This window comes from Equus przewalskii, chromosome 6 (genome assembly GCF_037783145.1).
Source record: "Equus przewalskii isolate Varuska chromosome 6, EquPr2, whole genome shotgun sequence".
Classification (NCBI taxonomy): domain Eukaryota; kingdom Metazoa; phylum Chordata; class Mammalia; order Perissodactyla; family Equidae; genus Equus; species Equus przewalskii.
The window spans coordinates 29269988-29287815 of record NC_091836.1 but is presented as its reverse complement, the minus strand read 5'-3'; the positions used below and the strand labels follow the sequence as shown (position 1 = coordinate 29287815).

Here is a 17828-nt window from a genome sequence, read left to right as displayed (position 1 = left end):
CTGGCAACAGTTGTTAGCTCAGGTGCCAATCTTTAAAAAAAAAAAAAAAAATTTCCTTCTATTTCTTGGGCAAAGTGGAGTACCGGGGGCGGGGTGGGGTGGAGGATTAGCGACAAGCCCTCGGCTGCATTTACCAGTTACTAAATACTAAGTGGTACACTGGCATCTTGAGGTAAGATAACAACACTGTAACAGTAACTCAAAGAGAAAGAAGATTTTCATCCGGATCCCAAGCATTGTATTTTATGACCGGTCTCTTGCTGAAACTCTCAAATCTAATAAAGTTGGGAGACATAAAAAGAATCTGATAGCCCCTTCTCTCTTTCTCCTTCGACGTTGAGCATTTGGGGACATTTTAAAACAGTTTTGACAATCCACATCATTTCTGGTTTCAAACTGACATAAAATTTGTACAAATACTTTGTGCTGTTACAATACTTAACTGATACAGTTTAATAATAGTCATAATCAACTTTTATTGATTTTATATAAATATCTTATAGAATGCCTTGCAAACCACGTTTTTCCAATATATTTACGTCACAACATACATTTCTTTACGAAAGTACATGTTAAATCTTTTTGCAGAGGAAGTGGGGAGAAGTGAGGGAAGAAGAGGGGAGAATAAGGTCACAAAACTAATCTTCAGTGACAGACCTAAATATTTGGCAATTATGTCCTTTTATAGAAAATTATAGGTTTGTAACATTGAAACATATCAAAAGTGCAGTGCATCAATTTAATTAAAAAATCAGCAGTGTCGAATATATTATTTGGGCATCATATTTCCTTTCTAACTATATTCAGATTCACATATTTTCACACTTATTAAATAATGGTTTTAAACAATAACCATCAAAATCTTTAGTTAAATAAGCCCAGATCTGGATTAAATCAGAGAGTATCAATTATTTTGTAAAATTTCAATTTATGTATTCATCAGCAAGATGTAATATTTGACAATGTCTCCAGAGAATAAGCTTCCTATGCGTAGGAAGACGATACTCTTATTGCACCTGCTATTAATTAGGTCACTTACACAGCCACTAATATATCAGAATTTTTTCGCACACTGGTATTTCCACTTGAACAAATCATACTGACATTGAAGACTTAACCATTCCTGAAACAAGGAACCATCTTTATATTAGTATTTCTTTGTTATGGTGCTTAGTCTTGGTATTATTAAGCACAACGAATTTTTCTTAATGAATATGGTGGATTAAGGCAAAAGGACATAACCTAGTCCCCTCAATAATGTACTCTCTCTCTATCTTTTTAAAAATTGTTGTTGAGACTATACAAATCACAGATCTGCTGGCTAGAAAGATACAAGTTGTCCCTTAGACTAACACCTAGTATTTTAAGCATGAGGTTAAAATCTTGGTGTTCACAGCATCTTCCCTTGATCTACCATTATGATCATTCCTCAGCACGACCCACAATGCTGATTTTCAAATGATACCATTTACTTGCTATGTCTCTTGGCTATATATAGATTATTTTTCCTTATTAAAAATATTTAATAATTGGGCAATTATCTACTCAGTCTTTGTAAATTCTCCATTGAATAATTTTTCATTTTTACAGCCATTTCCTGCATGCCCATCGCACTTTTCTTCTGTCATCTTCTTCACATAACTAAGTGGACCCTTCCCTTCAAAGGAGGAAGGATTTTTGAATGAGCCTCCAATTCTATCCCACAATGTGAAATACTGTCCATAGTTACAGTCAAAAAAAAGGTGGTGGTCTGTATGGTGAGCGGAGCCATTAATAAATGGCCTTAAGATTTGGGGGACACGAAAATCACCATCATGAATAGAAATTGTCCAGAAATTGACCAAGATATACAAGCCTAAATATACCATCTTGTGTAATGGAAAGATGAAGGGGTATATATGGTAAGGCAGACCCTGAAGGAAGCCATCCAAGGGGTGAAAAGCATGACTTGCAAATGGAGTAGGAATCTTCCAGGTATGATGAGGTTTGTGTACGTGCTACAGAAGAAAAGGACACTGTTAGCACCACAAACTTTGCCCAGTGCAAGATTCAACTTAGCTTTTCATACTCATGTTGTAGAAATGAACTAACTAAAAAACCCCTTTGAAATTAGCATAATGTCTTTATAAAATAGCCCTCTTTTTAGCCCCAAACAGTAAAATTTTAACACAACCCCTCCAGACCCATAAAGAAGGATAAAAACAAAATATATCCAGTACCTGTCATGACTATGGCTACTCAGGTATTCAACATAGTTAGAGGAAATCCTTGTAAATAGGGAGCAGCGTTTATAATCACACAGTGTTGAAATGTATATTTTTTTCTCTTTCCCCTGCAAATGACTCTACCTTATATACGAGTCTATGATGAAGGCCTCTGTGAATCCAGTAGATCAGCATGTCCGTGAAAAAGAGGAAGGACAGCACACTAACAACGAGGTGAAACCAGCCTAGAAAAGACAACAGGGTGGAGCAGAATCGAGATTCAGCTTCCAAGATCAGCATTTGCTTTTTACATGTCTAAGTGCAAAATACGACCCTACACGCAAACACTACAAACTATCTGTCTGGGCTCATTCAATACGTTATAAATTAATCTCCCCTTGACTCTAGAATCTGCTCATTTCCACATTTCCTTCATGTAGAAACTTAAAGAGTCCCACCTACAATATTTCTTAATTAAACTATGAAGATATTTATGAGACAGAATAAGAATACTCTGCAGGCATCTTTATTATTTAAATCTCTGAGAATAACGCCATTAAATAATTTTCCTTCATATTAACCTTCTTAAACTTACCTTTACACATTATCTCCATGCTTAGAATTTTATTTTCCACTAAATATCTTAAGCCTAGCATCTACTCCATAACCCAACCCTTTCTCATCTTTCCAACCTTATCTGTTCTTGTACAAACCAGGCTAGTTTACTCAATGTCCTTCTCATATCTTGAAAGTCTTACCTCTGTGCCTTTACTCGTACTGTTTCACAAATCTAGAATGCCTTCCTCCTTTTATTTTTACTCACAATCTTATCCACTTTCCCAGGCCTAGCCAATGCATCACCCTAGTGTATAATTTTTGTTCCCTCCTCTAAATAACCAAATAACGTCTGACTTAGGGAGCAGGGGTGCTCGTGCTGGCAAGCTGGGTTCTAGTCCCAGAGCCATCACTTATTTGTTGAGCGACCTGGGCAAGTTATCGAAAGTCTGTACATTTAATTTACTCACCTATAAAAGGAGTATAGTAAGAGTACCTACCTCATATAATTGATGCAGAACAACATGGACTGATACATGTGAAAAGCTGTGAACTGTAGCTGGTACATATTAACACTCAATAAATGTTAACTACTATTCTTTCTTTTTTTTTTGAGGAAGATGAGCCCTGAGATCATATCTGCTGCCAATCCTCCTCTTTTTGCTGAGGAAGACTGGCCCTGAGCTAACATCTGTGCCCATCTTCCTCTACTTTATATGTGGGATGCCTACCACAGTATGGCTTGTCAAGTGGTGCCATGTCTGCACCTGGAATCCAAACCGACGAACGCCGAGCCGCCGAAGCAGAACGTGCGAACTTAACCGCTGTGCCACTGGGCTGGCCGCTATTCTTATTTTCTGATACTAGATACTGAAAATGTATCTTGATCATATAACTTCAGAATTCCACAAAAATTTAGGTTAGTCACTGTAGGACTGTTTTAGTAGGAAAAGAGGAAAAATCTAAAGGTCTAAAAATTAGAGATCATTTAAATAAACTATGGATATCTGTACAATGAGATACTATAACTGATATATTATAATAATGTCAATATTTATTTACTTTATTTTTTAACTTTTTTGTGAGGAAGACTGACCCTGAGCTAACATCTGTGCCAATCTTCCTCTACTCTATGTGGGATGCCGCCACAGCATGGCTTAATGAGCAGTGCGAGGTCCGTGCCTGGGATCCTAACCCGCAAACCTCAGGCCGTTGAAGCAGAGTGCGCGAACTTAACCACTACACCACCAGGCTGGCCACTCAATATTTACTGACATGCAGACATGGGCATATATATTGCTAAGAGAAAAACAAAACCAGAGTCCAATCCAACAATGTATAGGAAGGCTTCATTTTTGTATTGTAAATAATGAAGTATACAGGCATAGAGAAGTGGGAGCACGCATGCCAGAAGATGCACAGTTTCTAGGCAGCAGGATAATTGATTTTTAAAAATCTGTATTTTCTGATTTTCTATAATTATCATGTACTACTTGAGTTATTTTTTCAGAAGTTTGAATTCAATGAAGACAACAGGAAACAAATTTGAGGGCCTATGTCGGATCCCCCAGGCACAATTTCATCTACAACAAAGACTTTAAAATTGATAGATAAAACCAATGAAATGCACATATGGGGCAAGATAGAATATATAAAAGTAGAACACTAAGGACAATGGAACTATTTGCAATTATTTTAAAAGAAAAACAGGCAGTTTGGTTCTTTTGAGAAACCACTCTGTGCCTGATCTATTATTCACTTACCACTTGGAAACTCTCCTACGTCATCATATAATTTGCTGTAGCCTCGCAACTCCAGCAGGAACAATAAAATAGTGGGAATACTTATCCATGGCAATGACTGGACAGCAAACATAATCTCTCGATAGACTTGATTCTGAAAATGAAATTTCCAATACTTAAAAATCACAAAATCTACGTTAAACAAAACTAGTATAAAACTGTTGTGAATTGGATTTTAAAAATCTTTTTTGGGTCAGCCCCAATGGCCTAGTGGTTAAAGTTTGGTTCCTGGGGGTGGGACCACACCACTTGTCTGTCAGTGGCCATGTTGTGGTGGCGGCTCACATAAAAAAAGAGGAAGACTGGCAACAGATGTTAGCTCATGGCAAATCTTCCCCAGCAAAAAAAAAAAAAAAAAAAAAAAAATCTTTTTTATATGAAGAAGCTTACCTCCAAACTGTTTCTATTAAAATTTTAATATGTGGAAATGGGCGTGTAAGAAAAACATTCCATTTGTACTGAGCATATGCAATAAATATTTTTAAATTCTGAAACTTTTCCCCCTTCCCACACAAAATCTGTATTTTAAATTTCTTTTACAGAATAATCACTTTTTTCATAATTAATTTCTATCCCAATCCTCCCTTTTTTTCCAGTTGACAAACACAAATAACTTAAATAGAAAAATGATTGTAAACAAGTCTAAAACTACTGAGTTTGAATCTTCTATCTAGGCAAACAAAAATATACACAGATAGAGAACATATTTCAGTTTGTGAAAGTCAAACATTAAAATAATTACACAAATATGTGCATTTATTCATTCATCACTATAAGAAAAAAAATTCTTGTCTATGTATCTGCAAGATACAGACTTATAGTCTTAAAAAAAAATTTTGGATTCATTTATTTGTTTAAATTAAGGGAAAGAGAGAGGGGATTAGCCCTATCAAAAATATCTAATCCATTGAGGCTGGTTTCCAAAGCTTTATGTAATGGTTAAAACCAGTTTAATATGAAAATCTCACAAAAACATCATACTGTCATTTTTACCGTAACAGTAAGTTAGAAAGTAGGTGAGAAAATCACTTACCTTTAAAAATTGTGGATGTTTCATTAATGCATGGTCAAAGACAAAATAATAGTTCAGCGTTGAAAAGAGGAAATAAAGGATATAAGCACCAAGATTTGTAACAATCAGGAGACTAATAGTTTGTCGGAAGATGTCATCCTCTGGCCATGTGGCTGGATATATGTATGGTGTAAAAAAATAATAATCTGCAGCACTGAGAACAAGATCCATCTTAGCCCCTAAAAGATAAACATGTTCAACGATTATTTACCCACAATGACATTTCTCAAAGCAAACATTTTTCACAAACACTATAGTCATGTGTTGCTAGGTGATTTCATTATTGTGTGAACAGCACAGATTGTACTGAAGGGGAACAAAATTTCCCATCCCAAAATGTGTCTCCTTAACAAGGGGATTATTTTAGGCTGACTTTTTTCTCCCAAATGTCTTTTTTTTTTTTGTGTGAGGAAGATTGGCCCCGAGCTAACATCTGTTGCCAATTGTCCTCTATTTTGTATGTGGGACCCTGCCATAGCATGACTCGATGCACCTGGGATCCAAACCTGCAAACCCTGGGCCACTGAAGCAGACCATGCCAACTTAACCACTACACCACTGGGCTGGCCCTAGGCTGATTATTTTTAAGAAAGAGAAGACTCAGAGGGGCTGGCCCCGTGGCCGAGTGGTTAAATTTGCGCGCTCCGCTGCAGGCGGCCCAGTGTTTCGTTGGTTCAAATCCTGGGCGCAGACATGGTACTGCTCATGAAACCTCACTGAGGCAGCATCCCACATGCCACAACTAGAAGGACCCACAATGAAGAATATACAACTGTGTACTGGGGGGTTTTGGGGAGCAAAAATAAGTTCTGTAAAAAAAAAAAAGAAAAAGAAAAACACAAGACTCAGAAAATTTTTCTTGTTAACTCCCACTTAACTGCCTAAAAGAATTCAGACAAAAAACCCTGCCTCAGGAATTGAGCTATCACCTTAACATAACATGAACTAGGTGGCAGACAGGGAGGAACCTAGAAGAACCTGTTTGTTGGGCTCCCCTCTGTGTTCTTCTGTTTCTGTGTGGTCAAACACTTGTTTTCCAAACGTTTGCTCCTTTTCACCTACCTGTGAATTGCCTTCCTTCCCAATGAAGTCACTGACTCTCCCCAACTCCAACATCTTCTTTTGTCTTTAGCTGAGGATGGTATTTAAGGTGAGGGCTTCAACCATTTTGGTGCCTTACTCAGTTTTCCTGAGTTTCTCCCATGTATACATGTTATTAAACTTTTGTTTGTTTTTTTCCTGTTAATCTGTCTCATGTCAATTTAATTCCTAGACCAGCCAGAAGAACCTAGGAGAGAGGAAAATTTCTTCCTCTCTGATAGTACTTACACAAGCCTAGATGATATAGCCTACTATATACTATACTACAGACCTAGGCTATATGGGATGAATCTTATGGGACCACTGTTGTATAAGCGGTCTGTCCTTTTCCATTGTCCTTATGTGGTGCATGGCTGTCCTTGAAGCTCCTGCTTTAATAAGCCCATGTAGTGTAAGTCCGCTGCTACCAGACTCCCCTAAATGCCATCTTTAGAGCCAGAAGGGATCTTAAATATCATCTCTAGTCCAATCTCTTCTTATTATGCGTGGGGACACCAGAACTCAGTTAGAGAAACTGAGGCCCAGGAAGTTTTTTCTCTAAGGTCATCAAGCTGGTAAGTGGTCTAAGTCCACTTAGTGGTCACCTTAGTGTTCTTTTCTAGTATGTCCTAGGGCAACATGGCAAGTAGTCAAGATGTGGAACAGCAGGAACTAGGTACTTAGGCAAATGTTTTACTCCTTCAGCTACAAGTTTCAGTGGCATCTCTCTCCTAAAAGGACTCATATTTCAGAGATTCGTGCTTCAGTGCTGAGACATAAGATAAATTTCCTAAAAGGCATCCATGCTGTCACCATAAGCAGAGAAGTCAGGGACAATCTGTTCTTGTGACAGAAGGAAACTTTGTTCTGTCCCCCATTGACAGAACAAAGGCAAACAGGTTCTTGGCATTAAGAACCAGAATACATTTATCCCTCACCCCCTAATCAATATACTAGATCAGGGCCTGGCAAACGTGGCCCACAGAACGGCCCGCAAAACTTAAGATATTTACTAGCTGGCCCTTTAAAAGAAAAGTTTGCCAACTCCTGCTCTAGATGCTTAAATTTTTAGAGAAACTTTAGTCAGTTCAGTACATTTTAAGTCTATTCTATATTCATGATCCTGTTCTATAGTTCAACATCATCTCTCATTTATAAGTAAAACTTCTGAACAATAGCAACAAAAAAAACCAGTCTGGAAACCGCCTATCCAAATTAGATTTCAGGTATTCAAATGGCCTTTATCTGCTACATATAAATGGCATGTAAGTAAACATTCACTTATGAAATAAAATAACCTGTAGGAAAGAAAGTTTTAATTGTAGCCCACTTCCCCCACTAGATTCCCCAGAGATTTAGAAAGTCTTTAAAAAAAATAATAGACACAGGTGGTTTAAAATAATTGACATAAGAAGATATACAGTGAGAAATCTTGCTTCCATACATGTCTCTGTACACCACAATCATCCCACTTCTAGCCCTCTGAGAAACCATATTTATTAGTTTCCTATGAATCCTTAGGATTTTTTTTTTTTTTTTTTTTTTTTGGTGAGGAAGACTGGTCCTGAGCTAACATCTGTTGCTAATCTTCCTCTTTTTGCTTGAGGAAGATTGTCACAGAGCCAATCTTCCTCTATTTTGTATGTGGGATGCCGCTACAGCATGGTCTGATGAGCGGTGCATAGGTCTGCACCAGGGATCTGAACCTGCTAACCCTGTGCCGCCAAAGCAGAGCATGAAAACTTAACCACTATGCCACGGGGGCTGGCCCCTGAATCCTTAGGACGTTTTTAAATGTAAGATCAAACTACAAGGTTTTATTTCCCTCCTTTCTTACAAAAAGTGGCAAGTTATATACACTGTTCCTTTCTCTTTTCTTTTAACAACATAGCTTAGAGATCTGTCCCTCTCTATATAAAGAACATCCTCCTTTTCTTTGTTTTTAATTAAATAGCTTTACTGAGATACAATTCACATATCATAAAATTCACCATTTTAAAGAGTACGATTCAGGAGTTTTTAGCATATTCTCATAGTTGTTCAATCATTACCATTATCCAATTTCAGAATATTTTTATCATCCCCAAAAGAAACCCCACAACTCATACCATTTAGCCTCCTGGATGTGTAAATTAATATTTTTCATCAAATTTGAGGAGTATGGGGCCATTATTTCTTAAAATAAACTTTTTGCCCATTTCTCTCTCTTCTCCTTCTGGGACTCCCATTATGCTTATATTGGTATTTTGGATGGTGCCCCCCAAGTCTCTGAGCCTCTGTTCATTTTTCTTCATTCTTTCTTTCTGTTCCTAGGACTGGATAAATCTCAATTGACCTATCTTCAAGTTCTTTGATTCTCTGTTCTGTAAGCTCAAATCTGACATGAAGCCTGACAGTTAATTTTTAACTTCAGTTATTATACTTTCAACTTCTGAATTTTTTTTTTTAAAGATTTTATTTTTTTTCCTTTTTCTCCCCAAAGCCCCCCGGTACATAGTTGTATATTCTTCGTTGTGGGTCCTTCTAGTTGTGGCATGTGGGACGCCGCCTCAGCGTGGTTTGATGAGCAGTACCATGTCCGCGCCCAGGATTTGAACCAACGAAACACTGGGCCGCCTGCAGTGGAGCGCATGAACTTAACCACTTGGCCATGGGGCCGGCCCCAACTTCTGAATTTTTTTTTAAAGATTTTATTTCTCCTTTTTCTCCCCAAAGCCCCCCAGTACATAGTTGTATATATTTCTAGTAGTGAGTCCTTCTGGTTGTGCTGTGTGGGATGCTGCCTCAGCATGGCTTGATGAGCAGTGCCATGTCCACACCCAGGATCCGAACCAGTGAACCCTGGGCCGCCGAAGCAGAGTACATGAACTTAACCACTCAGTCCTGGGGCCGGCCCCTCACCTCCTGAATTCTTATTTATTTATTTATCTTTAATAAATTCTATTACTTTGAGATTCTCTATTTGGTGGGAAATTGTTCTCATACTTTCTTTTAGGTATTTAGACACAGCATTCTTTAGATCTTTGAACATACTTGTAGTAGTGGATTTAAAGTCTCTGTCTACTAAGTCCAATGTCTGGGCTTTCTCAGAGAGAGTTTCTACTGTCTGCTTTTGTGTGTGTGTATAGGCCATACCTACTTGCTTGTATGTCTCATAATTTTTTGTGGAAAATGGAACAATTCCATAAATAACATAATGTGGCAGCCCTAGACATCAGATTCCCCGTGGGCCTCCTCCCAGGTTTCATGTTGCTGTTGTTGCTGCTTATTTAAGTGACTTTCCCAGATTAATTGTATAACACCTGTACTCTCTGTAGTATGCAGATACTGAAGTCTCTGCTGGTGATGACTGAACAGATTTCCTTAAATGTCTTTTTTTTTTCTTTTTTGAGGAAGATGAGCCCTGAGCTAACTGCTGCCAATCCTCCTCTTTTTTGCTGAGGAAGACTGGCCCTGAGCTAACATCCATGCCCATCTTCCTCTACTTTATATATGGGACGCCTACCACAGCATGGCTTTTGCCCAGTGGTGCCATATCCACACCTGGGATCTGAACTGGAGAACCCTGTGCCGCCGAGAAGCAGAACGTGCAAACTTAACCACTGCACCACTGGGCCGGCCCCTCCTTAAACGTCTTGAACCAAGAAGTCTCTCAGCCTGTGCTGAGGTGCCAGGTGTTGGGCCATGCTTTTAATGCTTCTGTGGGCAGTTTACAACTCTGACTTCGCCCTCACTTCCTGCTTGCCCAGACCCTCAAAGTCAGCCAGAAGTAAGAGAGTAGAGCCATCTCCCATGTTTCTTGGGTAGGTGCACAGCCCTTCTCATGGAAATCATTCTAGATTTCTAAGAAAATGTCAGAGCTTTTCAAAGTCTCTGTGGACGTGCTTCAGTGTTTCCTTTGAAGTTTTATGGTCAGGCTCTTGTTAGTGCCAACGGTTGACACTCCCTCCTGCCCTGAGCTAACATCCGTGCCCATCTTCCTCCACTTCACATGTGGGATGCCTGCCACAGCACGGCTTGATGAGCAGTGCCATGTCTGCACCCGGGATCTGAACTGGTGGACCCCCAGCCGCCAAAGCAGAATGTGTGAACCTAACCAGTGCACCACTGGGCCGGCCCCAATTCCTCCTTTTTTATTGTACAGGTCTACTATTCTTTCTTAAAACATTTGGCATCAGTGTATTTTGGAACTCAGAATTTCTAGATTTTTCAAAGGTCATAACATTATCCTGTTAAATATATTAATATTTGTTTAGAAAAATGTATGAAATTCACATTAAGTGGGATAAATACATACTGTAAATAGTATTACAGTTCATTTGTATGGTAATAATTTATGTAGTAATTAACTGATAAATGAAAAATAGAATTTGTACAGACTATAAATACTTTATTACTTCTATTTTTAAAGGAAGATATTCAGTAAACTTTCAAATACATACCAAAGTTAAATATCTGTGTAAGTATGTATTTATACATGTGCAATAAATACTTATTACGTCTATTTGTTTGAGGATCTTAGAGAGAAGGGCCCATCAGGTTGGAATCAGACATTGAGGGTGATCCAGGATCAGGATTCCCAAGCGAGGACGCAACACCACCCAAGATGGCTTTTTGAAAAGATTTCTACCAATGTCATCTGTCTTATTACTGTTTTTCTGCCTCTGTGATTGCTGTTTAATTGCATACCATAATGCCTTCAGCCATTTTTCCTTTTGTGCTCAGAATGTAGTCGTTGTTGTCAGCATCATTAATGTATCATGACTATCTTCATGCTTCAGTGTGTTTAACCACCTTTCAGCAATTTCCCCATCATCCAAGGAAGGCATAACAGAAGCATCACGATCAATGTTCAGCATTTCTTCAATGTCATCTTCTCCTGACTTATTTCTGGTTTTGGCTGTTAAAATACATGGTGTAATTAATGAAGTCAGGTATCACCTTCTCACTGGTGACATAAAATCCTTCCAAATCTTTATCTGCAGGTTCATTTTCAAGCTTCATTGTCAGCTAGAATGTTACGCATTTATTAACACTGATTCATCAATATCACTTCATGCCTCAGCGATTTGAACACAAGATCTTCATGAGTGAGCTCTTACTGGAAATTTTGATTGCTAGTGTCACACTCTTTGGTGAAAAAGGTATTACAGTCACAACGGGGGGGACAGTAAATGCTAAAAACATTATTTTTCACAAAAAGTTGAGGAGAATGCATAAAAGAGTTACCTAGAAATAATTAAAAATCTTCCATTGTCTTTCAGTCCAGCCTGCCTAGAACTTGTATCATCAGCATAGGCATTAGTGAACCAGCCTAAAGACGTTTGCATTAAGATGCCCAGGTATTTTGTGAGGCTCCTTCAAAAACTGTAGATGCTGGCTTTTTCTAATTGCTTCCAACTTGATCTTCTACGTGTCTGGAGCACTGGCTCCTTCCAGAATAGTCAACTTTTTCTTCGGATTACAGTCTGGTGCTTCTCCTGCAGTATAATGTTTTCCAGGAATGAAAAGCAAGTATAGAACTATTTTATCACCACGGCAAATTTATTCAGCTCTCACGTTTTCATCAGATATTGTGTTAGCAAATTCATCAGGGTAACGTTTAGCTGCTTCACGGTCAGCACAACAATTTTCACCATACTTTCAGATATTTTCATCACACTCCTTCCTAAATTTCTGAATCCTCCCTTAATGCTAACGTTCATCGTCAGCAGCAGTTCTTGATATGTTCCAGCTGCTTCATGATCAACAAAGCAATCAGTGGCATTTATTTACTTCCTTATCAAGTTCACTTAATCAAAACATGGTTAGGATCCTCATTTTCTGTCCTGTGCAGTGGTTTCCTGGTTTTCATTACTTCTTGGTCCTCGCTGCCAGTGTAAAACTTCAGCAATCTGTCCTTCTGTTCTTTAAGTCACACATGGTGGGAGTTACCACGCTGTCTGCTCGCGCAGGCTGCCTTGCAGACACACCATGCACAAGCTCCTATGACAGCCCCACATTCCGTGCTACTACGAACGACAGATGTTTCCATTCATTCTGTTAGTCATAGGGCTACTTTAACTATTTTTTAAATATCTTTACATGCAATTAAACCCAAAGGAACACAACAGTACCAGCAAACAGCAGAGGCAGGAGTACCCGGCAGGAGCACCAAGACACAGTGGGCACCTCAGTCAGTTGGAGTCAGGCTTTGCTATCAAATGAGTTTGAGTCTCAAACTCTAAAAAAACAAAAAACTCTTGGTTTTCGGGGCTCTTTCCAGACTTTGAAACTGTGGCTAGGGACTGTGGACCTATGTTCCTTTGTGTGACTTCACTGTTGTTTAACCCACAAATAGATAAGTGGATAGATACTAATCTTTTGCTGCTGCAAACAGTTTTACAATGATTAATCCTGGGTTGGGTAAACTTCTACAAGAGCTAGGTCAAAGACTAACTACATTGGTTAACTTTGGGAGATACTGTTAAACTGCTCTCCAGAGGAGACGCGTGACTTTGCAAGCCCACAGCAATGTAGGATACTCCTGATTTCCCTACAATCTCACCAACAGAGAGTATCACCAAACTTTTGAAGATCTGTTAATCAATAGCAAAGAAATGGTAGCTCAGTGTATATTTCATTCACATTTATCTTATGATGAGTGAGGTTGAGTATCATTTCATATATTCAGAATAATTTATATTTTTTTCTGTGAATTATCTGTGTTTATTCTTTGCCCATTTTCCCACTGAGTCTTTAGTCTTAAAATCAAATTCTAGAAGCGCTTTATGAATTAGGGTGTTTAGCCCCTTGTTGGTGATATGAGTAGCAAGCATTTTTTCTCACTTTAGCACGAAAAGAAAATTTTAATTAATTAATGCCAAATGCCAGATATTGACATATATCCTTCAGCAAATATTGTTAATTCATTCGAATCACAATTATCAAGCACTACTTTTAGGTAATGAGCATACAAAAAGATTTAAAAGATATAGTCTAGGGGCTGGCCCCGTGGCCGAGTGGTTAAGTTCGCGCGCTCCGCTGCAGGCGGCCCAGTGTTTCGTTAGTTCGAATCCTGGGCGCGGACATGGCACTGCTCATCAAACCACGCTGAGGCAGCGTCCCACATGCCACAACTAGAAGGACCCACAACGAAGAATACACAACTATGTACCGGGGGGCTTTGGGGAGAAAAAGGAAAAAATTAAAAAAATCTTTAAAAAAAAAAAGATATAGTCTAAATCCATCTTAAAGGTAAGGCAACTAGAGAAACAAATAATTACATCAATATGACAAGTGCTATAATAAAGGCATCTACACAAATTCCATGCAGTCAGAAAAGACAACACAGCTACCTCAGCTCACAGTATAAGGCTTCACAGTGAAAACATTTGATTTGGCCTTTGAAGACCATTACCAGAAACAAAAGGTTAGAGATAGCCATTTCAAATAGAAATAACAATGGTGAAGGCATGGAAAGTCATGCTGTACATTCATGGCTCACTGGGTGTGGCTGACAGGTGCCGAAGAGTGCGACAGCAGTGAGGCAGAGGGAAGAAAATGTTCCAGGGTGAACCTGGTCAAAGGAAATTGCTGTGAGACTGGAGGGACCTGCCGCCCTGCTAAGGAGTTTGGATTTTCCCTTATTCATGATGGGGAGAGCAGGAAGGAGGTATAATCAGACCCCTAGCTCATAAAAACCATTCCGTCAGGAATGACACTAGCTGGGTTGCTCTGGTGGTAGACTAATCCAGAGAAGATGACAGCCTGACCTCAGGCAGGAGCTAGGGGAATAGACACGCTCACTGGAGATGTAACAAGTAAAAAAAATCCCACAGGACTTGAAAACTGATTGGATACTAGAATGCAAAAGAGGGAGAAACCTAGGACGACCGTGAGATTTTAGCTTGCCCGAGTGGATGGTGACGTCATTATAATGGAAATAGGGAATGCTGGGAGAGCCAGGAGATTTCGGAGCGACAGGGACAGGGCGTGCGTGAGGAGTGACGGGTTCAGTTTGGGTCTTAAATCCAATTGCCTGTGGCTCATCTGGGCTCCCAGACATAAGCAATAGGCAACATGCAAATATGAATCTGAAGTTCAAAAGTGAGTCTAGTGGTCGTTGAAGCTGAAGCGTAAGAGGCAGAAACCGTCAAGGGAAATAGTGTAGCAGGGGAAAGACACTAAGTAAGTGATGACTGGAAACATAAATATTGAAGAAAAACCTAACAATTGAAAAGGACATTTCGACACCACTCGAGGTTGCCAAGAGGTGATGGACTAATCCGTCTGTTACCCACAGTGCCACACAGCCCTAATCCAATCCAGGACCCGGAATAGCATGGTGCAATCAAAAAGAACTCCAACATTAACCAAGAATCTTTAATATCAGATATAAGCAAAAACTTTAATAAGATCTCAGTCCTTAACTTTAAAAAACTCTTTAATTTTGCTTTTACCTGAAGATCATGTTAATTGTTTTAATCTGTATATTCTCCGTACAAAATTGCTACAACAGCAAACCAGTGCCTGGGAGGGAGGAGGAAATGCACCTCAGTCAATCTAGAGGCAGTTTGGATATGTGAAATTAAGGCTGTTCTAAGTGTTTTTAGAATTTTGGTTTCAATTGTATTTGTTGAGTGTAGGAATTAGGTATTCGTGAATATACTGCTGTAATTTCTGACATCTAACGCAAAATCTTCTGAAATCAACAACAATATGATGGAAACACTGCAATTCGATTTTGAAGTTTATATTCAAACCCACATCTATAAAATGGAGATGACATATGTATGTTATAGAATTGTCATAAGGTTTAGGGACTAACTACATACACTTTTGGCATCATCGACACATGGAAGCAGTCAATAAATAGGAGCTATTATTATCACTGTCATGGGAGCCAAAGCTGAGTCAAAATTCCTTTAACCTAAGGCAGAAAAAGGTGCCATTTGATTTTTCTTTGAAAAATAATTGGTAATACCTAATATTAATATTTTCTATATACTAGGTACTGTACATATTAACTAATTTAATTCCTTCAAGAAACCCCAAGAGTTAGGTACTAGCATTATTCTTATTTTACAGATGAAGAAGCTGGTCACAGAAAATTCAAGTAACTCGCCCAACGTCATCAAGTAAATAAACTCTGGAGCTGGGATTCCAACCCCTGCTGTCTGGTTCCAAAGTCCATTAACTTTAAGCAAGATCCGCTGCCTCCCCACCATTATCTCAATTCTTCACTCCTTAAGTGTGCAAATTCTCAGTGATTCTACCATATAATCTTGCATATAATGTCAAGGGGCCTCTTAACACCTCCACACCCTAAGTTAAGTACCTCTGACTGAAACAGAACCTTCTATTCAATATTGTTTTACCTTTGCAGAAGCAAACCTTTTCTTAAAATAGTTCCCAATACAACACAATTAGGCTCAGAATGACTGAGTCTACCATTTATTACCTTTTTGCTTTACCTTAAAAGTAGAAATAATAGCTAACATTTATTGAGAACCAAGTATTAAAGTATTATTTACTTTTTATGTATTCCGTCACAATTCTCACAACCCTATGAGGTAGGTACTTCTATAACCCCCATTTTATAGACAGGGGAACTGAGGGCAGGAGTATTTAAATAACTTGTTCAGTAACAAGTAACAGCTGGGATGTATATTCCAGAGCATGTACTCTTAGCTACCACATTATATTACCTCTCAAGGTGTTACACATGCAAATGGAAAATTCTGTCTCTCATGTTAATTACATTACATAACAAACGAAAAAGCACTCTGTAAAAAGATCAAGGGTCATATATTTAGGATTTTTTTGGGTGCGTAACATTACAAATTAAAAAAAAAAAAAGAAACGATGGTGATATGAGGACACGTAACCTACTACAAGGTTTTGGCTAACAATACCCGGCTACCCCAAACTTTTCGAGGTAATGTTTTCTTCTCTTATACCATCTCCAATTTTTTTTTTGGTGAGAACGATTTGCCCTGAGCTAACATCCGTTGACAACCTTCTTGTTCTTCTTCTTTTTTTTTTTTTTATTGAGTAAGATTAGCCCTGAGGGAACATCTGTGCTAATCTTCCCCCAAAATTTCACCTGTGGGATGCCTTCAGAGCATGACTGATAGTAAAGTGGGTCTGCGCCCCGATTCCGAACTGTAACCACTCTGCCACGGGGCGGCCCCCTACCATCTCAAAATTTACTCTATTACATAGGGAAGCTAGTAGACGTGATTTTTCCTTTTCCAGTGCTAAAGTAATAGATTCCCTTCTCTTCTAGTCTCCCCAAACAGTGGATTGTTACACCTCCATCCTAACTACGTTGCAGTAACTGGAGTATGCACTACAATGGTAGAAGTCACAGATACTGACCAGTCCTTCCGCCTAATTCCTTCGCTCTTAAAAAAGATAAAATAAAATCTGTCACAAAGTAAAGTATTAGTGTTCAGTAGACAGACTTCATTTGGACAAGAGATCCGCAACGGCCAACGTCAAATACTTCATTTTCTTCACGCCCATCCGTGTGTGTTTCTTTCACGTCCAGGCCTCCTCAGCGCCCTGAAATAGCTCCTCTAGCCAGGCAGCGACCCTAAACCAGAGGACTCTGGTCGCAACCCCCCTACCTCCAGCGTGGGCCAGCGTGCGTCCCCTGCGCCCCGCACTCGCCCATCACAGCCCTCGCAGCCCGTCTTCAGGTTGCCCAGCTGCCTGCCAGTCTCTGCCAGGGTCAGCGCAGGCGCCCTCGGGTCAGTTTCAGTCGGGTCAGTGCCCCTGCGCCCGCCCAGTGCCCGACACCTACGACGCATTCAACAGACGCCTGCGGAATGTTGCCCAGGGCCAGGCGCACGCCGCACGTCCCCACCTGGACCCCATCCTGCTGATTTCTCTCCATCCCCTTCTCTTCCTCTCCTCTCCCACCCCGCTCTGGCGCATTCTGCCTCCTTTCCCCGCCCTCCTGCCATCCCTACCTAGAGAGGGTTCGCCGCCGAGCCAGCCGCTGCCTGGTCCCACGCAGCCCGAGCACTTCCGCGGCCGCTGTCAAATAGAGGGCGCTGCCTGGAGGGGCGGAGCTAGGCCCCACGCTCCTGGCGGCCAGAGCCGCCCGCCAATCAGGGGCCAGCGGCA

General features: G+C 39.7%; 1 protein-coding gene across 4 annotated transcripts; it reads right to left on the bottom strand.

The window, feature by feature from the left end:
• Nucleotides 1–456: 456 nt before the first annotated feature.
• Nucleotides 457–17811, bottom strand: SC5D (sterol-C5-desaturase). Of its 4 annotated transcripts, XM_070625066.1 has the most exons (6): nt 17672–17743; nt 6696–6765; nt 5595–5812; nt 4523–4655; nt 2349–2449; nt 457–1997 (listed from the first exon to the last, which is right to left on the bottom strand). In XM_070625066.1, exons 3-6 carry the CDS (start codon nt 5802–5804, stop codon nt 1542–1544), a joined length of 900 nt encoding a protein of 299 aa, XP_070481167.1. In that variant the 5' UTR covers nt 5805–5812; nt 6696–6765; nt 17672–17743; the 3' UTR covers nt 457–1541. The 4 variants fall into 4 exon arrangements, with proteins under 4 accessions (XP_070481167.1, XP_070481166.1, XP_070481169.1 ...); XM_070625065.1 differs by lacking the exon at nt 6696–6765 and having other exon boundaries at nt 17672–17811; XM_070625068.1 differs by lacking the exons at nt 6696–6765; nt 17672–17743 and adding an exon at nt 17327–17418.
• Between the last annotated feature and the right edge of the window lie 17 nt (nt 17812–17828).